The sequence below is a fragment of the Pongo pygmaeus genome, chromosome 20 (genome assembly GCF_028885625.2).
Source record: "Pongo pygmaeus isolate AG05252 chromosome 20, NHGRI_mPonPyg2-v2.0_pri, whole genome shotgun sequence".
Classification (NCBI taxonomy): Eukaryota; Metazoa; Chordata; class Mammalia; order Primates; family Hominidae; genus Pongo; species Pongo pygmaeus.
The window spans coordinates 3,770,594-3,796,852 of NC_072393.2; the positions used below are offsets into that span (position 1 = coordinate 3,770,594).

Sequence of the window (26,259 nt, forward strand, 5' to 3'; positions counted from 1 at the left end):
CTGGGCTCAAGCGATCCTCCAACCTCAGCCTCCTGAATAGCTAGGACCTCAGGCACCAGGCACCCATCACCATGTTTGGTTAATTTTTGTATTTTTTTTTTTTTTTAGGGATGGGGTCTTGCTATGTTGCCCAGGCTGGTCTTGACCTTCCGGGCTCAAGCGATCCTCCTATCTCAGCCTCCCAAAGTGCTGGGGATTACAGGTGTGAGCCACTGCACCAGCCAGATGCCTTATTTTATTTTATTTTTTGAAATAGAACCTCACTGTGTTGCTCAGGCTGGAATGTGGTAGCACAATCATACCTCACTGCAGCCTCAACCTCCTGGGCTCAGGCAATCCTCCCACCTCAGCCTCCTGAACAGCTATGACTTCAGGCACCCACCAAATTTGATTAATTTTTCTTTTTGTTTTTGCTTTTTGTAGAGATGGGGTCTTGCTATGTTGCCCAGGCTGGTCTTGACCTTCTGGGCTCAATCCTCCCACCTCAGCCTCCTGAATAGCTAAGACCTCAGGCACCCACCATTATGCTTGGTTAGTTTTTGTATTTTTTTGGAGAGATGGGGTCTTGCTGTGTTGCCCAGGCTGGTCTCGAACCCCTGGTCTCAAGCAATCTGCCCAAAGTGCTGGGGTTCCAGGCATGCACCACTGCATCCAGCCCCTAGATGCTTTAAAAAGTGGATCTAGTGGCCCAGCGCGGTGGCTCACACCTATAATCCCAGCACTTTGGGAGGCAGGTGGATCACGAGGTCAGGAGTTCGAGACCAGCCTGGCCAATATAGTGAAACACCATCTCTACTGAAAATACAAAAATTAGCTGAGCGTGGTGGCACGTGCCTGTAGTCCCAGCTACTCAGGAGGTGGAGGTTGCAGTGAGCCGAGATCGCACCACTGCACTCTAGCCTGGGCGACAGAGCAAGACTCTGTCTCAAAAAAAAATAACAAAAAAAAGTGGATCTAGCTACTTGGGAGCTGTTGAGAGGACAAACGGAAGTAATGGAAGGACAGAGTGTACAATGCTCTGTAATGACTGCCGGACACGGGCCTGAAATCCTTTCGCAAACACGGGAATGCACACAGAAATTACTATTGCCTTTAAGACAAGGTTTCTCCACCTTGGATCTATGGATATTTGGGGCCCAGTCATTCTTGGTCATGGGCGGCCATCCTGGGCACTGTAGGGTGCTGAGCAGCACCCCTGGCCTGCCCCAGGAGGCACTCCTTCCCCTCAGTTGTGACAAAAGTGCCTCTAGACAATGCCAAGTGTCCCTTTGCAGCAGGGGAGGCAGAGTTGTCCACAGGTGCAAAGCACTGGTTTCAAAGCACAAAACAGATGGGGTTGGTTGAGTCATAAGATGCTGGTATGTTATGTCCAAAAGGTATCTTAGAGGTCATCTCTAATTGAACTCTTTTGTTTACAGAAGGGGAAACTGAGACCCAGAGAGGGAGATGCCCCAGAGCAGACCAGAACTCGGTCTCACCTGGTAGCTCTGATCCCGGCCCCCACCCAGACTGCTTCCCCCTGCCCTGCCCCTGCCCCCAGTGAGCTCCTCAGAACAAGAAAAACAAAACTGGTGTGGGGGTTGGGGTGGCACAGTGGCTCATGCCTGTAATCCCAGCACTTTGGGAGGCTGAGGCAGGAGGATCACCTGAGTCCGAAAGTTCAAGACCAGCCTGGGTGACATAGCAAGATCGGAAAAATTAGCCAGGCATGATGGCACACACTCGTGGTCCCAGCTACTTGGGAGGCTGAGGCAGGAGGATCGCTTGAGCCCAGGAGTTGGAGGCTGTAGTGAGCTGGGATTGCACCACTGCACTCCAGCCTGGGCGACAAAGCAAGACCCCGTCTCTAAATAAATAAATAAATAAAGTGGCATTTTGTGGTAGTAAAGATGAGGGTCTCCTTTCTAACCCCAGTCTCTTTCCACACTTCCTTTGTGACCCCCGGGGTCAGAAGGTCACCAGGATTTCCTTGAGGGAGGACAGAGGGGCAGCACAGGTGGCCTGGTAGATATGACAGATAGCAATGGGTTAGAGCCTTCTGGATTCTCTTTGAACTTGGCATTCCCAGCACGGAAGCTGAAGTATATCAGCCATTCACACTTTAGTATGAATGATGATTTGGATTTCTTGCTTTCTAGTTGAGGTCCAAGGCACAAGAGGGAGGGTAAGTCTATCTGGGTCATGGCTCACCCTGGAGAAGGTAGATTTCAAAGTTTCCAAGGGAGTGGGGCTTGTATCTGAAGGCTCAGCCTCTCGCCCACATTCAAACTCTGAACCCCACTGTGCATCCTAAGCTCTCTGTGCCTCCGTGTTCTCATCTGTAAAACAGGGGAACCTCATGGGGCTGGGTGATGGTTCCATAAGAAGTGCTGGCTGGGCACAGTGGTTCACCCCTGTAATCTCAGCGCTTAGGGAGGCCGAGGCAGGAGGACTGCTTGAGCCCAAGAGTTTGAGACCAGCCTGGGCAACATAGCAAGACCCAATCTCTTAAAAAAAGATTTTAAAAAATTACCCAGGCATGGTGGTGCACACCTGTGGTCACAGCTACTGGCAGGGGGCTGAGGCAGGAGGATTGCTTAAGCCCAGGAGTTCAAGGCTGCAATGAGCTATACTCCAGCCCAGGCAACAGAGCAAGATCATGTGTTTTTTTTGTTTTGTTTTTGTTTTTGTTTTTTAAAAAAGAGCCAGGCTCAGTGGCTCACCCCTGTAATCCCAGCACTTTGGGAGGCTGAGGCAGGTAGACCGCTTGAGCTCAGGAGTTTGAGACCAGCCTAGCCAACATAGTGAAACCCTGTCTCTATTAAAAATACAAAATTTAGCCGGGCATGATGGCTCATGCCTGTAATCCCAGCACTTTGGGAGGCCAAGGCAGGAGGATCACCTGAGGTCAGGAGTTCGAGACCAGCCTGGCCAACATGGTGAAACCCTGTCTCTACTAAAAATACAAGAATTAACCGGGTGTGGTGACGGGTGCCTGCAATCCCAGCTACTTGGGAGGCTGAGGCAGGAGAATTGCTTGAGCCCGGAAGGTGGAGGTTGCAGTGAGCTGAGATGGCACCATTGCACTCCAGCCTGGGCAACAGAGCAAGACTCCATCTCAAAAAAGAAGAAGAAGGAGAAGGAGAGAGGAGAGAGGCTAGAGGACAGAGGGGGAGGGGAAGGGGAGGGGGAGACGGAGGGGGAGTGGGAGGGGGAAGAGCTGCATGGGGTAGGGGATTGTCATTAGGATTATTGTCCAGTAAAACCCATTCCTCTGCGGCTTCCTTTCAGGGGTCATCCCTGCTTCAAGCCAGTGCCTCTTCCCAGCTCCCATGGGGACCACTGAAGCCACGCTCCGGATGGAAAACGTGGACGTGAAGGAGGAATGGCAGGACGAAGATCTTCCCAGGTAGGACTTCCACATCCCTGAGTCAGCTGTCGGGGGAGCAGATGTCTCTCCCAGGTGGGACACAGGAGCGAGGCCGTCTCTAAGTGGGAATGGCCTGGGGCTGGCCTGGTTCCATCTCCGCGTCCTCATCTCCCGCACACTCTGGGAGGCCTGAGGCCCTGTGTGTGTCTTCTCTGTGGCCTCACAGTGGGGTAGTCCTGGCCAGGCACATAATGGATATTTGCTCAATGATTTAAGGTTCATTTCTGTCCTCCCTGCCCCAAAGCTCCAAAGGATCCCCCACCCCTACACCATTTTAAGAGTTCTTAACATTCTGACTGGGCATGGTGGTTCACGCTTGTAATCCCAGCACTTTGGGAGGCCGAGGCGGGTGGATCATGAGGTCAGGAGATCGAGACCATCCTGGCTAACATGGTGAAACCCCATCTCTACTAAAAATACAAAAATTAGCCGGGTGTGGTGGTGGGCACCTGTAGTCCCCGCTACTCAGGAGGCTGAGGCAGGAGAATGGCGTGAACCCAGGAGGCGGAGCTTGCAGTGAGCCGAGATCGCACCACTGCACTCCAGCCTGGGCAACAGGCGAGACTCCGTCTCAAAAGAAAAAAAAAATTAGCTGGGCATGGTGGCACGTGCCTATAATTCCAGCTACTCGGGAGGCTGAGGCACCATGGTGATTTATTAGCAGCCTTTAGGAGACACTTACCTCCCTTAACATGCTGAACATTTTTTTTTTTGAGTCTCACTGTGTCCCACAGGCTGGAGTGCAGTGGCACGATCTTGGGTCACTGCAACCTCCACCTCCTGGGTTCAAGTGATTGTCCTTCCTCATGCCCCCTAGTAGCTAGGATTACAGGCACCTGCCACCACGTCTGGCTGATTTTTGTATTTTCAGTAGAGACCAGATTTCACCATGTTGGCCAGGCCGGTCTCGAACTCCCAAAGTGCTGGGATTACAGGCGAGAGCCACCACGCCCGGCCCCTACGCTGAACGTTTTGCAGGGACATCTTGTCTACACTGTGTCTCCCCACCACATGGAGCCCCACAAGAGCAGGGGTCTTTGTTTAGCTGATTGCTGTATCGCAACCTAAGGATAGTGCCTGGCATACAGTTGGCGCTTAACAAATATTGGGTGACAGGTGCTGATCACTGGTCAGAATAAGAAATCACAGGGGCTGGGCACGGTGGCTCACGTCTATGATCCCAGCACTTACAGAGGCTCAGGCTGGGGGGATTGATTGAGCTCAAGAGTTCGAAACTAGCCTGGGCAAGCTAGTGAGACCCCATTTCTACTAAAAAAAAAAAATTAGCTGGGCATGGTGGTGTGCACCTGCAGTCTCAGCTACTTGGCAGGCTGAGGCAGGAGGATTGCTTGAGCCCAGAAGGCGGAGGTTGCAGCGAGCCATGATTGCAGCACTGCACTCCAGTCTGGGTGACAGAGCGAGACCCTGTCTCTATTTATTTATTTTATTTTACTTATTTATTTATTTTTTTGAGACGGAGTCTCGCTTTGTTGCCCAGGCTGGAGTGCAGTGGCACAATCTCTGCTTGCTGCAAGCTCCGCCTTCCAGGTTCACGCCATTCTCCTGCCTCAGCCTCCCGAGTAGCTGGGACTACAGGCGCCCGCCACCACGCCCAGATCATGTTTTGTATTTTTAGTAGAGATGGGGTTTCACCGTGTTAGCCAGGATGGTCTCGATCGTCTGACCTCGTGATCCGCCCACCTCGGCCTCCCAAAGTGCTGGGATTACAGGCGTGAGCCATCGCGCCCAGCTGCCTGTCTCTATTTAAAAAGAGAGAAAAAAAAAAGACCGGTCGCAGTGGCTCAGGCGTGTAATCCCAGCACTTTGGGAGGCCAAGGTGGGCAGATCACAAGGTCAGGAATTTGAGACCAGCCTGGCCAACATAGTGAAACCTTGTCTCTACTAAAAATAAAAATAAAAAAAAAATTAGCTGGGCATGGTGGTGCACGCCTGTAATTCCAAGTACTCGGGAGGCTGAGGCAGGAGAATCATTTGAACCCGGGAGGCACAGGTTGCAGTGAGCTGAGATGCACCACTGCACTCCAGCCCGGGTGACAGTGCGAGACTCCGTCTCAAAAAAAAAAAAAATACTACATGGAAAGGAAGCTGTGCGAATTTGCTGTTGAGACGTGTGACTCTGATTTGCTGGCTAAAGATAGCTGCTCATCCCTCTTCCCTTTCGGAGCCAGGAATTCATCCATCCCCCGGACACAATGCCCAAGGGTCAGTTATAGAAACTATTGGGTGAGGTTCAGTCAAAAAGACCAGGTGCGTTCTGACTGAAAAAGAGAATTTGAAAAGAATCTCCAGGCCACGCACAGTGGCTCACGTCTGCAGTCCCAACAGTTTGGGAGGCCGAGGCAGGCAAATCACTTGAGGTCAGGAGTTCGAGGCCAGCCTGGACAACATGGTGAAACCTCATCTCTACTAAAAATACAAAAATTAGTCGGGCGTGGTGGTGGGCACCTGTAATCCCAGCTACCCAGCAGGCTGAGGCAGGAGAACTGCTTGAACTCGGGAGGCGGAGGTTGCAGTGAGCCAAGATCGTGCCACTGTACTCCAGCCTGGGCAGTGGAGTGAGTGAGACTGTCTCAAAAAAGCAGAATCTCCAGTTCCAGAGAAATCTCAATCTGAGAGGGTTCCGGAGGGCAGAACGAGGCCAAAAGAACGAACTTAAAAGAGAATGGGGTTTGAAGGAGATACAGAAGAATGCCTTGAAGCAATCGGTCTCCTTCAAAATGAGTCAGGCTAGTGTGGGAGGCCGAGAGCTTCCTTCCCATTCATGTCCGGGCAGAAGGAGGACTGTTGAAGACGGCATCTTGATATTCAAGAACTTCAGCCCTCTCCTGAATCCAGTCATTGCCAGGCCTCTAAGGCCCATGCACCTGTCTGTGTCCCTGTCCTCAGAATAGCCGAGAATCAGAGAATCACGGCTGGGAGCAGAGGCTGATGTCTGTAATCCCAGCTCTTTGGGACGCCAAGGCGGGAGGATCGCTTGAGCCCAGGAGTTTGAGATTAGCCTGGGCAACATAGCAAGACCTCGTCTCTTAAAAAAACAAAAAACAAACAAAAACTGGCTGGGCCTGGTGGCTCACACCTATAATCCTAGCACTTTGGGAAGCCAAGGCGGGCAGACAACCTGAGGTCAGGAGTTTGAGACCAGCCTGACCAACATGGAAAAACCCTGTCTCTACTAAAAATACAAAATTAGCCGAGCATGGTGGCCCATGCCTGTAAATACCAGCTACTCGGGAAGCTGAGGCAGGGGAATCGCTTGAACGCGGGAGGCGGAGGTTGCAGTGAGCCAAGATCGCACCACTGAACTCCAGCCTGGGCGACAGAGTGAGACTCCGTCTCAAAATAAATAAATAAAAATAAAAAATAAAAAAAAATTAGTCAGGTATGCTGGTGTGCGCCTGTAGTTCCAGCTACTCAGGAGGCTGAGGCAGGAGGATTGTTTGGACCTGGGACATCGCAGCAGTGAGCTATGATCACACCACTGCACTCCAGCCTGGACAACAGAGCAAGACTGCATAGCTAAGAAAAATAATAATAATTTTAAAATAATGTCATTTCAAGCAGCACAGCATAAACAAAGGCGCATAAGCTTTGGAATCGGACGCCCATGGTTCAAATCCCAATTCTCCAGCAGGTTTGCTCTGCCACCTGGGCTATCTCTTTGGGCATCTCAGTGCCTCTGTTTTCTGATCTGTAAAATAGGACAATAATCTCTTGCACACCAGGTGGTCGTGAAATTTCGATGAAACAGCCGAGATAGGCAGATGGGCTGTGCAAATGGTGAAGGCAGCACAAATAAATAATCATCTCCGGTGTTATTATTACTATTAGCTTAGCTCCCTTTCCCCCTACTGATTTTTTTTTTATTTCTTTTCTTTTTTTTCTTTTTTTTTTTGAGACAGAGTCTCGCTCTGTCACCCAGGCTGGAGTGCAGTGGCGCGATCTCAGCTCACTGCAACCTCCGCCTCCCGGGTTCAAGTGATTCTCCTGCTTCAGCCTCCCAAGTAGCTGGATTACAGGCATCTGCCACCACGCCCAGCTCATCTTTGTATTTTTAGTAGAGATGAGGTTTCACCATGTTGGCCAGGCTGGTCTCGAACTCTCAACCTCAGGTGATCTGCCCACCTCAACCTCCCAAAGTGCTGGGATTACAGGTGTGAGCCATTGGGCCCAGCTCCACCGATAATTTTTTTTTTTTTTTTTTTTTTTTTTGGAGACAAAGTCTCACTCTGTCACCTAACCTGGAGTGCAGTGGTGGTGTGAGCTCGGCTCACTGCAACCTCCACCTCCCGGGTTCAAGTAATTCTCCCATCTCAGCCTCCCGAGTAGCTGAGATTACAGGCACACACCACCAGGCCCAGCTAATTTTTGTATTTTTGGTAGAGACGGGGTTTCACCATGTTGGCCACGCTGGTCTCGAACTCCCAACTTCAAGTGATCCGCCTGCCTCGGTCTCCCAAAGTGCTGGGATTACAGGCGTGAGCCACCACACCTGGCCTCCACCGATAATTTTAAAAGCTCTCGTCTCATCCAAGCCTTCTTGAGACAAAAACCAAGGCCGAGCACACCCGCAAATGCGAGCTGGAAGCCGGTTCTGGAAGGGGCGAGGCCAGCGGGAGCGGGAGGAGGGTGTGTTTCTGGTGGATTTCTTACAGCTGCAAGGTTGCTCGCCCATCCACTGCAGCAGCTTTGTGTTTGCAGGACAGTGGCCTCGCTGTGCCAGCCTGGGCCCCACGAGCTACCCCTTTGCCAACAGGACACTTCCTCCACGAGGCCTCTGTCTTCCTCGTCTCCGGAAGAACTGAGTCAGCTCCTCGGTGCAGGTCCAGCTGCAGCCACACATAACCACCTCTGTCTGGTGCAAAACAGCTCACAATTCAATTTCTTCCAGCCCAGCCGTCCCCTCCCTTGGGGACTGCAGAAGTGGTCTTTGTACTTCCCCTAAGGATGTCAGACAGAGCCCTGCATGGCCTCTGCCCTTCTAGCACTTTTTTTTTTTTTTTTTGGAGACAGAATCTTACTCTGTCACCCAGGCTGGAGTGCAGCGGTGCAATCTCAGCTCACTGCAACCTTCACTTCCTGGTTTCAAGCAATTCTCTTGCCTCAGCCTCCCAAGTAGCTGGGATTACAGGTACGCACCACCATGCCTGGCTCATTTTTGTATTTTCGTTAGAGACAGGGTTTCACCATGTTGGCCAGGCTGGTGTCGAACTCCTAACCTCAAGTGATTCGCCTGCCTCAGACTCCCAAAGTGCTGGGATTACAGGTGTGAGTCACCGCGCCCAGCCTCCTTCTAGCATTTTCCTTCACTCTAACCCTTCTGCAGCCTGCTAACGGAGCTACAGCTTAAGGCAGCCCGGAGATTGCTTGCTGCCTCAATTTCTCCATTCACTCATTCTGATGCTATGCGCCAACTGTATACCAGTCCCTTATAGCCTCACAACCCAATGCAAGGTGGCAGCTGGGTTCATGGCACTTCTGACCAGGCCAGGGAGGGAAGGGGAACTGTGATTCCTGGCTGTGAAGGGTAAGGAGGGATGAGCCAGGGAAGGAAGTAGGGGGCAGGGGCCCCACATTCCAAGCAGAGAGAACAGCATGTGCAAAGGCCCTGGGCTCAGGTTGAGGGACTGAGGAAGTCTGTGTGGGGAAACTGAGGACTTGGGGGAGGAGCTTACCCAGGGCATCATAGCTGAGGAGGGTCAGGTGCAGGATGAGCTGCCCCATGGCTCCCTCTACTCTCTTCCCCTCACAGCTGAGTGGCTGCCAGTTTTGTTTGCTTGCTTGTAACTTTTTCTGTTTGTTTTGGGTTTTGGGGGGGGTTTTATTTATTTATTTATTTGAGACAGAGTCTCACTGCAACGCCCAGGCTGGAGTGCAATGACATGACCTTGGCTCGCTGCAACCTCCGCTTCCCAGGTTCGAGTGATTCTCCTGTCTCAGCCCCCCAAGTAGCTGAGTTTACAGGCGCCCACCACCACGCCCGGCTAATTTTTGTATTTTTAGCAGAGATGGGGTTTCACCATATTCGTCAGGCTGGTCTCGAACTCCTGACCTCAAGTGATCCACCCGCCTCAACTTCCCAAAGTGCTGGGATTACAGGTGTGAGCCACCATGCCCGGCTGCTTGTAACTTTTCAATTTTTTTTTTCCAGACGGGGTCTTGCTCTGTCACCCAGGCTGGAGTGCAGTGGTGTGATCATAGCTCCCTACAGCCTCCACGTCCCAGGCTGAGGTGATCCTCCCACTGCAGCCTCCTGCATACCTGCCACCACACCCAGCTATGTTTTATTTTCTATAGAGACGGGGTCTCACTGTGTTGCCCAGGTTGGTCTCAAACTCCTGGGTTCAAATGATCCTCCCACCTCAGCCTCCCAAAATGCTGGGATTACAGGCATGAGCCACTGCGCCTGGCCTATTTTGATATACTTCCAAACTTGGAAAAAAATTACAAGAATGATATAAAGAATATCTGCATACCTTTAGTAGGATTATACAATTGTTAACATTTTGCTCCTTTTATATCAAAGTCAGCTCTCAGGGCTGGGTGCAGTGACTCACATCTGTAATCCCAGCACTTTGGGAGGCCAAGGCAGGTGGATCACCTGAGGTCGGGAGTTCGAGACCGGCCTGGGCCAACATGGTGAAACCCCGTCTCTACTAAAAATACAAAAGTCAACTGGGTGTGGTGGCGGGCACCTGTAACCCCAGCTACTGGGGAGGCTAAGGCAGGAGAATCGCTTCAACCCAGGAGGCAGAAGTTGCAGTGAGCCGAGATTGTGCCGCTGCACTCTAGCCTGGGCAACACAGCAAGACTCTGTCTCAAAAAAAAAAAAATTTACCCTCAATTGTACCAATAATGTCCCATGTCCCTATTTAGCTAATGCCCCTGCCCCAAACCCCAGGTCCAAGACCCAATCTGGGACCACTCATTGCATCAGGTTGAGTATACTGGGTTGTGTGTCTACTGGGGCGTGCACCTCACCAGGCACTGGGACTTAAACTTATCTCTTTTGGGGGAACACGATCCAACCCACCTCAGTAGGACGAAGCCACACTATGCATCTTGCATGTGGGGGGATCCCCACTTTTTTTTTTTTTTGAGACGGAGACTTGCTCTGTCGCCCAGGCTGGAGTGCAGTGGCACGATCTCAGCTCACTGCAACCTCCTCCTCCTGGGTTCAAGCAATTCTTCTGCCTCAGCCTCCCAAGTAGCTGGGACCACAGGCACGTGCCACCATGCCAGGCTAATTTTAGTATTTTTAGTAGAGACGGGGTTTCACCATGTTGGCCAGGCTGGTCTTGATCGCTTGACCCTATGATCCGCTTGCCTCGGCCTCCCAAAGTGCTGGGATTACAGGTGTGAGCCACCATGCCCGGCTAGGACTTCCACTTTTTACCCGGGTTGCCCATCGTGGACTTTGAGAGCCGGCTCTGCAGAGGGCTAAGTGGATGTATTATACCCCGGGGCCACGGAGGGGATCTCCAGGTCTAGAGAGTCTGCGGTTCTCCTGGAGCTTGCAGAAGTAACAGGATCTCACCTGACCTTGGAAACTGCAGCTCCATGAACAGGTGGGGAGAGCTCGCTCCACCCATGTTCCGGAGCAGTGGGTCCTCCTTCAGGGAGCCTGGAGCCCTGCCAGGTCGGCTTCTCCAGTTCCGCATGATCTTAAACCTTTCCTGAACATCCACTGCAATTGGCAGCTCAGCCTCAGGACCTCATCCCATCCCCGCGGCACTGCCTCTCCCTGGCCCTCCCTCCCTCCCTACCCTCCATCCTCCAACCACTCCCTCCTCCCCCACTGCTCTCTCTGCGCCAGGCACCCTGAGTCTGCTTTCTGATCTGCCCTTGAAATTGGCAAGCTTATTCCAGTCCCAGAGCCTGGGCCTCTGCAGTGCCTTCCATCTGGAGTGCTCTTGCCTGGTCTCTGCAGGACGCCAACATCATGCTTAAAAGTCTACACTTAAAAGTCACTTCCAGCCAGGCACAGTGGCTCACTCCTGTAATCCCAGCGCTTTGGGAGGCCCAGGCAGGAGGATCACTTGAGCCCAGGAGTTCAAGACTAGCCTGCAAGACCCCATCTGCAGAAAAATATAAAAATTATCTGGGCGGCTGGGCGCGGTGGTTCACGCCTGTAATCCTAGCACTTTGGGAGGCCGAAGCGGGCAGATCACGAGGTCAGGAGATCGAGACCATCCTGGCTAACATGGTGAAACCCCATCTCTACTAAAAATACAAAAAAATAGCCAGGCGTGGCGGCGTGCGCCTGTAGTCCCAGCTACTCCGGAGGCTGAGGCAGGAGAATGGCGTGAACCCAGGAGGCGGAGCTTGCAGTGAGCCGAGATCGCGCCACTACACTCCAGCCTGGGCAACAGAGTGAGACTCTGTCTCAAAAAAAAAAAAAAAAAAAAATTAGCTGGACATAGTAGTGTGTGCTGGTAGTCCCAGCTACTTGAGAGGCTGAGGTAGGAGGATCGCTTGAGCCCAAGAGTTCGAGACCAGCCTGGGCAACATGGTGAGATGCTGTGTCTGCAAAAAAAAAAAAAAAAAAAAAAAACCAGAAAAATTAACCAGGTATGGCAGCTCACTCCTGTAATCCCAGCACTTTAGGAAGCTGAGGCAGGAGAATTGCTTGAAGCATGAAGTTCAAGACCAGCCTAGGCACCACAGTGAGACCCTGTCTCTACAAAAAATTTTATAATTAGCTGGGTGTGGTGGTGCACACCTAGAGTCCCAGCTACTCAGAAGACTGAGACAGGAGGATCCCTTGAGCCCAGGAATTTGAGGCTGCAGTGAGCTATGATTGCACCACTGTGCTCCAGGCTGGGCAACAGAGCAAGACCCTGTCTCAAAAAAAAAAAAAAAAGCTGCCTCCTCAATGAGGCCTTCCCTGACCACTCCAGTGATTTTTCTCTCTCGCTCTCCTCTCCTTTATTTCATTCATTTTCTTTGCCGCAAGCATCACTATCTGCCTTGTTTACTTATTTGCTTATTGTCTTCCTTTATATACATGGTTTCATGCCAGGAATTGCCTTGCACAATCCTGGGAACCACCAAGTCCAAAATCCACAGGACAGGTTGGAAACTGTCAGGTAAGAGCTAATGCTGCAGTTTCTGTTTTTGTTTTTGAGACGGAGTCTCACTCTGTCGCCAGGCTGGAGTGCAATGGCGCGATCTCAGCTCACTGCAACCTCCGCTTCCTGGGTTCAAGTGATTCTCTTGCCTCAGCCTCCTGAGTAGCTGGGTTTACAGGCATGCACCACCATACCCAGCTAATTTTTATATTTTTAGTAGAGATGGGGTTTTACCATGTTGGCCAGGCTGGTCTCGAACTCCTGACCTCAGGTGATCCGCCCGCCTCGGCCTCCCAAAGTGCTGGAATTACAGGCGTGAGCCACCGCACCCGGCCCCCATTTTAGTAATGAGGAAAACAGAGGCTTAGGGAGGAGAAGGAACCACCCAAACTCCTAGCGCTGGATGGAGTGGCAGGGCTGGGGGTTGCGCTCAGACTCTCTGAGACTCTTTTAGGCATTCCGACCCTTTCTCCTGCTTTCCTCGCTTTCCCAGTATTATGTGCAGCTGAAATACTTTCTTTTTTTCTTTCTTTCTTTCTTTTTTTTTTTTTTTTTTTTCTAGATAGACTCTTGCTCTGTTGCTCAGGCTGGAGTGCAGTGGTGCCAATCACAGCTCACTGCAGCCTCAAACTCCCAGACTCAAGCGATCCTCCTGCCTCAGCCTCCTTAGTAGCTGGGATTACAAGTGCATACCACCATGCCTGGCTAATACGTTGTATTTTTTGTAGAGATGGGGTCTCACTATGTTGCCCAGGCTAGTCTCTAACTCCTAGGCTCAAGAGATCCTCCCACCTCAGCCTGCTGAGTAGCTGGGATCACAGGCATGAGCCATCATGCTGGGGTAATTTTTACATTTTTAGTAGTGACGGGGTCTTGCTGTGTGGCCCAGGCTTGTCTTCAACTCTTGGGCTTAAGTGATCCTCCTCCTCAACCTCCCAAAGTGCTGTGATTACAGGCATGAGCCTCTGCACCCTGTCTGAGATGCTTTCTACAGCTTCACATTTCAGCTGCAGCCCAGCAGTGGTCCACCCAGTTCACGGCCAATGTAGAATCTGTGTGGACCATCCAAGGTTGTGAGGCTGAATCACATCCTTTTTTTTTTTCTTGAGACAGAGTCTCACTCTGTCACGCAGGCTGGAGTGCAGTGGCACGGTCTCAGCTCACTGCAACCTCCACCTCCCGGGTTCAAGCGATTCTCTTGCCTCAGCCTCCCGAGTAGCTGGGATTACAGGCATGCGCCACCACACCCAGCTGATTTTGTGTTTTTACTAGAGACGGGGTTTCACCACGTTGGCCAGGCTGGTCTTGAACTCTTGGCCTCAGATGATCCATCTGCCTCGGCCTCCCAAAGTGTTGGGATTACAGGCATGAGCCCCTGCGCCCGGCGTGAGATGCTTTCTACAGCTTCATATTTCAGCTGCAGCCCAGCAATGGTCCACTCGGTTCACAGCCTATGTAGAATCTGTGTGGACCATCCAAGGTTGTGAGGCTGAATCACATCTTGAGAATCCAAGGCAGTGCCGGCTGCAAAGCGATGGGGCTTTCTTCTAGCGGGAGGAGGTGGTGGCTGGACAGGGACCCTGGCTGGGCAAGTGGTTGTTTGTTTGTTTGTTTTGAGACGGAGTCTCGCTCTGTTGCCCAGGCTGGAGTGCAGTGTCACGATCTCGGCTCACTGCAACCTACACCTCCCAGGTTCAAGCGATTCTCCTGCCTCAGCCTCCCGAATAGCTGGGATTACAGGCACCCGCCACCATGCCCGGCTAATTTTTGTGTTTTTATTAGAGACAGGGTTTTGCCATGCTGACCAGGCTGGTCTCGAACTCCCGACCTCAGATGATCCACCCTCCTCAGCCTCCCAAAGTGCTGGGATTACTGAGGCATGAGCCACCACGCCCAGCCAGAAATCTAGACTTTTTGCATCTCTTCTTTGACAGCAAATGGAAAATGTTTTTAAATGCTGTATGGGCGGGACATAACTGGGCTTGGTGCATCAGCCATCAGCCTGCAATTTTGCAGCACTGGTTTGGGTTAACCTTCTGAATGAGCATGTCAGTTCATTCTTCAGTCCTTTCTTTGAAGTTTGCTATATATATATATATATAGCAAAATCTATATCTATATCTATATCTATATCTATATCTATATCTATATCTATCTATATCTATATCTATCTATATCTATATCGCCTCGCTCTGTCATCCAGGCTGGAGTGCAGTGGCTCTATCATGACTCACTGCAGCCCTGACCTCCTGGGCTCAACTGATCTTCCCACCTTGGCTTCCCAAATAGCTGGGACTACAGGGACATGCCACCACGCCTGGCTTTTTATATTTTGTAGAGATGGAGTCTCACTGTGTTGCCCAGGCTGATCTCAAACTCCTGGGCTCAAGGATCCTCCCACCTCAGCCTCCCAAAGTGCAGGCATGTGCTGCCTCATGCCCAGCCAAAGCTTGCTTTTTAAAAAATTGAGGTGAGGGCAAGTACGGTGGCTCACGCATGTAATCCCAGCACTTTGGGAGGCCAAGGCAGGTGGATCTCCTGAGGTCAGGAGTTCGAGACCAGCCTGGCCAACGTGGTGAAATCCCATCTCTACTAAAAATACAAAAATCAGCTGAGCATGGTGGTGGGCGCCTATAATCACAGCTACTCTGGAGGCTGAGGCACAAGAATCGCCTGAACCCGGGAGATAGAGGTTGCAGTGAGCCGAGATTGCGCCACTGCACTCCAGCCTGGGCAAAAGAGTGAAACTCTGTCTCAAAAATTAAATAAGTAAAATAAAATTTAAAAAATTTAAAAACTGAGATGGAATTCTCATAACATGAATTCATTGTTTTAAAGTTCATGATTCAGTGGCAGAGCCCATTCATAACGTTCTGCAACCCCACATCTATCTAATTTGAAGACATTTTCATCACCGTGAGAGGAAATCCTATTCCATTAAGTCAGCCCCATTTTCATCCCTCTCCCCCAACCCCTGGTGACCACATGTCTACTTCCTGTGAGAATTTACATGTTCTAAACATCTCTTTTTTTTCTTTTCTTTTCTTTCTTTTTTGAGCAGGGTGTCACTCTTTCACCTAGGCTGGAGTGCAGTGGTGCAATCATAGCTCACTGCAGCCTCGACCTCCCAAGTTAGAGCAAACCTCCTGCCTCAGCCTCCTGAGTACTTGGAACTAGACATGTACCACCACACCCAGCTAATGGTTTTGTATTTTTAGTAGAGACGGGCTTTCGCCATGTTGCCCAAACTGGTCTTGAACTCCTGAGCTCAATGAACCCGCCTGCCTCAGCCTTTCAAAGTGCTGGGATTACAGGCATAAGCCACCACACTCTGCCAACATTTCATGTAATTGGAATCACACACTGTGTGGCCTTTTGTGTCTGGCATCTCTCACTGAGCATGACGTCCTCAAGGTGCATCCATGCTGTGGTCTGTGTCAGAGCCTTGTTCCTTTTCAGGGCTAAATAGTATTCCATTGAATGGATATACCACATTTGTTGAGCCAGTCAGCTGTTAATGGCCTGGTGTTTGTTTGTTTGTTTGTTTTTGAGACAGAGTCTCACTCTGTCCCCAGGCTGGAGTGTAGTGGCGTGATTTCGGCTCACTGCAACTTCTGCCTCCCAGGTTCAACTGATCCTCTTGCCTCAGCCTCTCAAGTAGCTGGGATTATAGGCATGCGCCACCATATCCACCTAATTTTTGTATTTTTAGTACAGACAGGGTTTCATCATGTTGGCCAGGATGGTCTCGATCTCTTGACCTCATGATCCACCCTCCTCGGCCTCCCAAAGTGCCAGGATGACAGGCGTGAGCCACCGCACCCGGCCGTCAATGGACTCTTAAATTGTTTCCACTTTTTGGTTTTTATGAACTATGCTGCTATGAACATTCAAGTATGAGTTTTCGTGTGAACAGATGCTTTCATTTCCTTTGGGAATCTGCTCCATTTTGATCTTTGCCATGAATAAGAGGAGGGTGACATCTGATTCCTCCTTTACCTCCAAGCCCCATAGATGCACTGGAGACGCAGTGGTTACGCAAAAACATTTGATGAATGGAGAAAAGAGAGAGGGAGGGAAAGGGAGAGGGAAAAAGCATAAATAGATTCCGCCCCAAAAAGGTTAACAGCTCATGCCCTAAGTGGAACAGAAATGAGGGAATAAATCTTTTTTTTTTTTTTGAGACAGAGTCTCACTTTGTTGCCCAGGCTGGAGTGCAATGGCGTGATCTTGGCTCACCGCAACCTCTGCCTCCAGGGTTCAAGTGATTCTCTTGCCTCAGCCTCCCCAGTAGCTGAGACTGCAAGCACACACCACTACGCCCAGATAATTTTTGTATTTTTTAGTAGAGACTGGGTTTCACCATTTTGGCCAGGCTAGTCTTGAACTCCTGACCTCAGGTGATCTGCCCACCTCGGCCTCCCTAAGTGCCAGGATTACAGGCATGAGCCACCACGCCCGGCCAATAAGTCGTTTTTTTAAAGGAAAGGAACATGCATTCCACCGCCCTTCCTGTCTAAACAGCTTGCCTTGCAGCTGAGCCAGGCATGCTGAGTTACAGAGATGAATTAAGCTGTAGCCTGGCTTTTCTGAGTCAGCACACCCTGCTGCTAGGACCTCTGGCAGCCCCGTGCAAAATGTTCTGCCCGGAATGGAATATTTCCCAGGGTAGCCAAGGAACCAGAGCTCCTGGGTCAAACTCGGGCAGCACAGTCTGTGGCTTCAAGAAGTGATCTGGGGCTGGGTGCGGTGGCTCATGCTGTAATCCCAGCATTTCCGTCTCAAAAAAAAAGAAAAAGTTGCAAAGTTAGTACAGAGAATTCCTGTACATTAGGCACCTAGTTTCTCCCATAATTAACATCTTATATTAGCTGTGTATATTTTATATTTGTCACAATTGATGAATCAATATTGATACTATTGGTTATTGATAACCAACATTGATCAATAACAATGTTGGTTATTAGTTACCAAAGTCCACGCTTTTTTAGATTTTCAAAGTTTTTCCTAACGTCATCTTTTTTTTTTCTTTTCTCTCTTTTTTTTTTTAAGAGATGGGGTCTCACTCTGTCATCCAGGCTGGAGTGCAGTGGTGCAATCATACCTCACTGCAGCCCCCACCTCCTAGGTTCAAGCAGTCCTCCCACCTCAGCCTCCAGAGTAGGTGGGACTACAGGCACCACCACATCCAGCTAATCTTTGTATTTTTTGTAGAGACAGAGTTACGTCATGTTGCCCAGGCTGGCCTAATGTCCTTTTCCTTCTGCCCCACAACCCCATCCAGGATCCCAGATGACATTTAGTTATCACATCTCCTGACACTCCTCTGGACTGTGGCAGTCTCCCTGTCTTTCTTGTTTTGATGCCCTTGATAGTTTTGTTTGTTTGTTTGTTTTGAGACGGAGTCTTGCTCTGTCACCCAGGCTGGAGTGCAGTGGCACGATCTCGGCTCACTGCAACCTCTGCCTCCCGGGTTCAAGCGATTCTCCTGCCTCAGCCTCCTGAGTAGCTGGGATTACAGGTGTCCTCCACCACCCCTGGCTAATTTTTGTATTTTTAGTAGAGACGGGGTTTCACCATGTTGTCCAGGCTGGTCTTGAACTCCTGAGCTCAAGTGATCCTCCTGCCTCAGCCTCCCAAAGTGCTGGGATTACATGTGTGAGCCACTGCGCCCAGCCCATCCTGTATTTTTTGGAATGACATCACTACGCACAGCCTACAGAGAGTTATCCTTCATCTTCTTTTTTTTTTCTTTTTTTTTTTTTTTTTTGAGATGGAGTCTCACTCTATTGCCCAGGCTGGAGTGCAGTGGTGCGATCTCGGCTCACTGCAAGCTCCGCCTCCCAGGTTCACGCCATTCTCCTGCCTCAGCCTCCCGAGTAGCTGGGACTACAGGCGCCCGCCAACACACCCTGCTAATTTTTTTGTATTTTTAGTAGAGACAGGATTTCACCATGTTAGCCAGGATGGTCTCGATCTCCTGACTTCGTGATCCGCCCGCCTCGGCCTCCCAAAGTGCTGGGATTACAGGCATGAGGCACCGCACCCGGCCTATCCTTCATCTTCTTGAGGGCAGACCTGTACATAAACTATTTCCAATTCTTCTGCACAAGAAATGTGTCTCTTCTCTCCTGTTTATTTGTTCAGTGACTTATTTATATCCGTATGGACTCACAGACATTTATTTTATATCCTGGGTTATAATTCAATATTTCATTATTTATTTGGTTGCACAAACTTTTCCAGCATTGACATAGATATCTCTTCTGGCTGACTCAGGTTTTGGGGGGTTTTTTATTTATTTATTTATTTTTAATACTTTTGCTGCATTTGAGAGTCAACAACTCATCAGAGACCAAATCCCGCAGGGTCGCCCTAGAGAGAATGCAGCTTATTAACATATTTCAAAGTTTTTGAAGTCATATGATGCTGGGCAAAAACCTTCATTCCCCTCAAGCCATCCAAAAATCTCCAAAAGGCTTAATATTAATTCGATGATCTAAAAGAAGCCCCTTCAGCCCTGATGCATTATAATTTTCTTCCTCTGCTAAAGAAAAAACATGCTGGCCGGGCACGGTGGCTCACGCCTGTAATCCCAGCACATTGAGAGGCCGAGGTGGGCAGATCACAAGGTCAGGAGTTCCAGACCAGCCTGGCCAATATGGTGAAACCCCGTCTCTACTAAAAATACAAAAATTAGCCGGGCATGGTAGCGGGCACCTGTAGTCCCAGCTACTTGGGAGGCTGAGGCAGAAGAATTGCTTGAACCCGGGAGGCGGAGGTTGCAGTGAGCCGAGATCGCGCCATTGCACTTCAGCCTGGGCAACAGAGCGAGACTCTGTCTCAAAAGAAAAAAGAAAAGAAAAAGAAAAAACGTGTGCTTCTGGTGGCTCACGCCCGTAATCCCAACACCTTGGGAGGCCAAGTTGGGCAGATGGCTCGAGCCCAGGAGTTCAAGAGCAGCCCGTGCAACATAGCGAGACCCCATCTCTACAAAAAACTACAAAAATTAACCAGCCGTGGTGGTGTGCAACTGTAGTCCCAGCTACTCAGGAGGCTGAGGCAGGAGGATCTCTTGAGCCCAGGAGGTTGAGGCTGCAGTGAGCCATGATCACGCCACTGCACTCCAGCCTGGGCGATAGAGTGAGGCTCTGTCTCCAAAAAAAATGTATATATTTAGGTCCAGTGATTCTCCAGAACTAAATGTGTTTTGCTTTTGTTCTTGTCTGACTCGCTTGGCTGGACCTGTCTGGGCCACTCCATTGTCCTCTGCCTGAATCTCTGGTGCCTGGTGACTGATGCCCGTTCCTGGATGGGTCCGCAGGCCGCTCCCAGAAGAGACGGGGGTGGAATTGCTTGGCAGCCCGGTGGAAGACACATCCTGTAAGTTTCCACGTCCACAGAAGGGCGGAAACAGGCTGAGTGTTTCCGGGTTTCAGCCCTGCCTGGGGCTGTAACTGTAGAAATGTCAGAGGACACACACCGTGGGTAGAATGTTCTGTCCTGGGGTCTACAGTGGAAGTGGCCGTGGTGGGTGAGAGACACAGTGGATGATGGCGCTGTCATGAAGCCAGCATGCCGTGTTGCTGTGTGTCCCTTTGCTAGTCACTCAGCCTCTCTGTGCCTCCAATGCCTCATCTACTAAATGTAGGTAGTGAGCTTCTCGCAGAGCGGGCATGTAAGGATTAAATGAGGTGATACCAAGTGCCCTGGAGGCACGAAGTCAGCACAGCCAAGGGCGCCCTGGGAGGCCCTGCTATCTAGAGCTCTAAACATATACATTTTAATGTATAATACATTATATTGGACCCAAATATATACACTTTTTGGGAGACCGGGTCACACTCTGTCATCCAGGCTGGAGTGCAGTGGCGTGATCATGGCTCACTGCAGCCTCAACCTCCAGGGCTCAAGAGATCCTCCTGCCTCAGCCTTCTGAGTACCTGGGACTACAGGTGCACACCACCATGGCTGGCTAATTTTGGTAGTTTTTGTAGAAACGGGATCTAGCTATGTTGCCCAGGCTGCTCTTGAACTCCTGGGCTCAAGCCATCTTCCTGCCTCAGCCTCCCAAAGTGCTGGGATTACGGGCGTGAGCCACCACGCCTGGCATGTTTTTTCTTTAGCAGAAGAAAAAAATCATAACGTATCAGGCTCTAAAGCCCCAGATCCCGGGGACGGGAGGGGAGTCCTGGGCGGCCAGAGGAGCTGCCCTGAACCCTGTGTTCTCACTGGCGTCTCCTCGCTGAGCCCTCCTGGGGCCCCTGCTATGCCTGCATCTCTGCCATGCAACTCATCACAGTGCCCTCCCTCCAGGGGAGAGACACTGACCAGAGAGGGACATCCATATCTCTGAGGTCACACAGCAACAAGAGCCCTGCCCAACCCAACACCTCCCCCTGCACCACACTGTGCCATAGAGCTAGGTTAGAGGGAACAGCTCCTCTCCATTTTCCAGGGACATTCAGGGTGGTGGGTCACCCCAGAGCCAGACCACAGAGTGCAGAGTCCCACAGAGAAGGCCAGGCCATCTGGGGCCCTCTGCATGTGGGGCCTGCTCGGTGCTGTCGAGCTCCACAGGGTAACCTAAGGCAAGTCTCTCCACCCATCTGGGCCCTGCTTCCAAGGAAGGGAGGTGTTAACAGCACCCCACTTCCTAGGTGTGGTCGGCTGGATGCCAGCCCCCTAGCCCACTCAGATCGGAAACCCTGGAACCTGTCAATGTTCCCTTCCCCTGCAGAAGGGATTTTGCAGACAGGATTAAATTAAGGACCTCAAAATAGGTCAATGTTGTGGTTAATCGTATGTGTCCATGTGGCCAGGCTGTGGTTACCTGAGTATTTGGTCAAATGCTACTCTAGAATGCAGCTGTGAAGGTATTTTTTGAGATGAGCTTAAGATTTAAATGAGGACTTTGGGCTGGATGTGGTGGCTCGTGCCTGTAATCCCAGCACTGTGGGAGGCTGAGGCGGGTGGATCACCGGAGGTCAGAAGTTCGAGACCAGCCTGGCCAACATGGCAAAACCCCGTCTCTACTAAAAAAAAAAAAAAAAAAAAAAAAAAAAAAATTCCAAAATTAGCTGGGTGTGGTGACAGGTACTTGTAATCCCAGCTACTCAGGAGGCTGAGGCAACAGAATCACTTGAACCTGGGAGGTGGAGGTTGCAGTGAGCCGAGATAGTGCTGCTATATTCCAGCCTGGGTGACATAGCGAGACTCTGTCTCAAAAAAAAATAAAAATAGGCCGGCGCAGTTGCTCACGCCTGTAATCTCAGCACTTTGGGAGGCCGAGGTGGGCAGATCACGAGATCAGGAGTTTGAGACCAACCTGGCCAACATGGTGAAGCCCTGTCTCTACTAAATATACAAAAAAAAAAAAAAAAAAAAAATTAGCTGGGCATGGTGGCACGTGCCTGTAATCCCAGCCACTAGGGAGGCTGAGGCATGAGGATCTCTTGAACCCAGGAGACAGAGGTTGCAGTGAGCTGAGATTGTGCCATTGCACTCCAGCCTGGGTGACAAGGAGAGACTCCGTCTAAAAAAAAAAAAAAAAAAACAGAAACAAAATTAGCCAGGCATGGTGGCACATGCCTGTAATCCCAGCTACTTGGGAGGCTGAGGCAGGAGAATCACTTGAACCTGGGAGGCGGAGGTTGCGGTGAGCTGAGATCATGCCACTGTACTCCAGCCTGGGTAACAGAGTGAGACTCCACCTCAAAAAAATAAATACATAAATAAACAAATAAATAAAACAAAATAAATTAGTGGACTTTAGATTAAAGCAGGCAGCTGTCTGTGATGTGGGTGGGCCTCATCTAATCAGTTGAAGGTTTTAGGAGAAAAAGACTGAGGTTCCCCCAGGCAGAGACAATTCTGCCTGCGGACGCTTTTGCAACATCAACTCTTCCCTAGGCATTCGACCTGCTGGCCTGCCCTGCCGATTGAGGACTTGTCAGTCTCTGTGATCACATGAGCTAATTCCTTAAAATAAATTTCTCCCTTTCTCTTTTTTTTTTCCATATATATAGGAAAAAAATATGTATATACACACACACACCCACACATCCTATTGGATTTGTTTCCCTGGAGCACTCTGATTAAAATAGGAGACTATCCTGGATCCTATATTATCCAGGTGGCCTGGCATCCTTATGGGGTCCTCATGAGTGGAGACAGGAGGGTGGCAGTCAGAGAAAGCCTAGAAGAGGATGTGCTGCTTTCACAATTTGTCTGCACAAGAGACGTGTCTCTTCTCCTTTATTTATTTATTTATTTTATTTATTTATTTTTTTTTTTTTTGAGACGGAGTCTCGCTCTGTCCCCCAGGCTGGAGTGCAGTGGCGCCATGTCTGCTCACTGCAAGCTCTGCCTCCCAGGTCCACACCATTTCCTGCCTCAGCCTCCTGAATAGCTGGGACTACAGGCGCCTGCCACCACGCCCGGCTAATTTTTTGTATTTTTAGTAGAGACAGGGTTTCACTGTGTTAGCCAGGATGGTCTCGATCTCCTGACTTCGTGATCCGCCCGCCTCGGCCTCCCAAAGTGCTGGGATTACAGGCGTGAGCCACCGCGCCCGGCCCCTTTATTTATTTATTTATTTATTGTTGAGATAGAGTTTCACTCTGTCACCCAGGCTGGAGTACAACGGTACGATCTTGGCTCACTGTAACCTCCGCCTCCTGGGCTCAAGTGATTCTCCTGCCTCAGCCTCCCAAGCAGCTGGGATTACAGGCGCCCACCACCACGCCCAGCTAATTTTTATATTTTTAGTAGAGATGGGGTTTTGCCATGTTGGCCAGGCTGGTCTCGAGCTCCTGACCTCAGGTGATCTGCCCGCCTCGGCCTCCCAAAGTGCTGGGATTACAAGCGTAAGCCACCGCACCCAGCCCAAAATCAGGCTTTGAACTCATGTCTGCCCAATGTCCAAGCATCCATCCTTAATCTCTGAGGCTTCCCCACAGGACAGCGGTTACAACATTCACCCCTGTCAGGATGGTGTCTGCTTAATTCTGCCCACCCCCGACAATGGCATGGATACAGAAGGGAGCCTACCCTCTCTTCCCCATTCCTGTATGATGAAACAGCTTCCACCAGGTAGGAAAATAGGGAGAAGGTAAAAGAGAGAAAGCAAAGATTTTTTCCATTTTTCTCATTTCCCTGCAGCTCCTCCCAACACACTAAACTTCAACGGAGCGCATCGTAAGAGGAAGACGCTGGTGGCCCCAGAGATCAACATTTCTCTGGATCAGAGTGAGGGGTCCCTGCTGTCCGACGACTTCTTGGATACCCCTGATGACCTGGATATTAACGTGGATGACATCGAGACCCCCGATGAGACTGACTCGCTGGAGTTCCTGGGAAATGGCAACGAACTGGAGTGGGAAGGTAAAGTTCGGGATCTCTCTGGGGCCTGCTGGAGCACCACCCCCCCGACCTTTCCATCTCTGGATTCCTATAGGCTCAGAGAGTCACAAGTGGGGCAGGGGCTCTAAGCTGTCTAGCCTTAAACCCAGGAGATCAAGGCTGCAGTGAGACGTGATCCTGCCACTGCACTCCAGCCTGGACAACAGAGTGAGGCCCTGTATCAAAAATAAAATTTTTAAATAAGAGAGAGGTGGCCGGGCGCAGTGGCTCATGCCTGTAATCCTAGCACTTTGGGAGGCTGAGGCGGGCAGATCACGAGGTCAAGAGATCGAGACCATTCTGGCTAACACAGTGAAACCCCGTCTCTACTAAAAATACAAAAAATTAGCCAGGCATGGTGGCAGGCACCTGAAGTCCCAGCTACTCAGGAGGCTGAGGCAGGAGAATGGTGTGAACCCAGGAGGCCGAGCTTGCAGTGAGCCGAGATAGCGCCACTGCACTCCAGCCTAGGCGGCAGAGCGAGACTCCGTCTCAAAAAAAAAAAAAGAGAGACGTTGGTGAATGGGTACCAACATACAGTTAGACAGAAGAAATAAATTCTATTGTTCGACAGCAGAATAGGAGGGGTGCCAGGAGGAGGGTCCATCCACTCCTGCAACTGTTTTTTTTTTTTTTTTGAGACAGAGTCTCACTCTGTCACCCAGGCTGGAGTGCAGTGGTGTGATCTCAGCTCACTGCATCCTCCACCTCCCGGGTTCAAGCGATTCTTTTGCCTCAGCCTCCCAAGTAGCTGGGATTACAGGCGTGCACTACCACGCCTGGCTAATGTTTATATTTTTAGTAGAGATGGGGTTTTGCCATGTTGCCCAGGCTGGTCTCAAACTCCTGACTTCAAGTGATACACCCACCTCGGCCTCCCAAAGCGCTGGGATCACAGGTGTGAGCCACGGCGCCCAGCCTGCCCCTGCAATTTGATGCATATTCTTCTTGTGGGCTTGTGAATTTTTCTGCAGAATGTGGCTTTCATCAGAATCTCAAAGGCAACCAAGATCCCAACAAACTGCCTTCGATGTAGGCAACAAATACTTTTTGAGCATTTACTCCAGGGCAAGTCCTGATTCAGGCGTGGGGTATATGGCAGGGCTATGATAAGAAGAGATGTTCCTGGTCCCTACCTGCACACATAGATCATCAGAAAGACAGACCATGAAAGGCCAGGCGTGGTGGCTCATGCCTGTAATCCCAGCACTTTGGGAGGCTGAGGTGGGCAGATCACCTGAGGTCAGGAGTTTGAGACCAGCCTGGCCAACATGGTGAAGCTCCATCTCTACTAAAAATACACAAATTAGCCGGACTTGGTGGCGTGTGTAGTCCCAGCTACTCGGGAGGCTGAGGCAGGAGAATTGCTTGAACTCTGAAGGCAGAGGTTGCAGTGAGCCGAGATCGCACCACTCCGCTCCAGCCTGGGCGACGAAAAAATACTCTCTCAAAAAAAAAAAAATTTTTTTAAGGAGAATGTAGTGGCTCATTCTTGTAATCCCAGAGCTTCGGGAGGCCAGGGCAGGAGGATCGCTTAAGGCCAGGAGTTTGAGACCAGTCTGGGCAACATATTGAAACCCCATCTCTACAAAAATACAAAAATTAGCTGGGTGGGGTGGTGCACCACTCTAGTCCCACGTATCTGGGAGGCTGAGGCAGGAGGACTGCTGTGTGCCAGGCTCCTGGGAGAGTAAAAACCAGGCATGCATGTCCCGAGTGCCCCGTGGTTTGATGAAGCAGATGCATTCACCAGCTCTGAGAAGCTCCAGGACACAGGTCCTTAACCAACAGAGCGCCCTGGGAGGCCAGCAAAGGGAATGTCCAGAAAGGCTTCCTGGAGGAGGTGGCATTTGAGCCAGGCCTTGAAAGGGGAGTAGGAAAGGAAAATGGGTTAGCAGGGCAGCTAGGTGGGGAGAAGCGAAGGACTTGTGGGTCCCGGCAGCAAGGGAGGCGGGAGAGGGGAAGGACGGCTGAGCGGGAGGGCGGGAGATATGTGGACTCTGGCGTCCATGCGACTCTCCCCCACCTGCTTCTAGATGACACCCCCGTGGCCACTGCCAAGAACATGCCCGGGGACAGCGCGGATCTATTTGGGGACGGCACGACGGAGGACGGCAGTGCCGCCAACGGGCGCCTGTGGCGGACGGTGATCATCGGGGAGCAAGAGCACCGTATCGACCTGCACATGATCCGGCCTTACATGAAAGTGGTCACCCACGGAGGTGAGACCCGCCACTCGGCGCCCCCTTGGGGCTCCAGCCCGGCCAGCTGGGCAACGGGGGGTTCGTCAGTGCCCCTCTCTGACGCACGGGGATGTTAAGCCGTCAACTCGCTCGGGGTGGACGGACTGTGGGCAAG

At 50.8% G+C, this 26,259-nt stretch overlaps 1 protein-coding gene across 1 annotated transcript in view; it reads left to right on the forward strand.

Moving 5' to 3' along the window:
• ATCAY (ATCAY kinesin light chain interacting caytaxin) overlaps positions 1–26,259 on the forward strand; it is a 47,111-nt gene that overhangs the window by 1,749 nt on the left and 19,103 nt on the right. Inside the window, exons 2-5 of the mRNA XM_054465682.2 lie at positions 3,271–3,388; positions 19,823–19,881; positions 23,662–23,883; positions 25,938–26,123. Of these exons, the coding sequence (XP_054321657.1) occupies positions 3,312–3,388; positions 19,823–19,881; positions 23,662–23,883; positions 25,938–26,123 (544 nt within the window). The 5' untranslated portion in view covers positions 3,271–3,311. The remainder of the gene's footprint in view (positions 1–3,270; positions 3,389–19,822; positions 19,882–23,661; positions 23,884–25,937; positions 26,124–26,259) is intronic.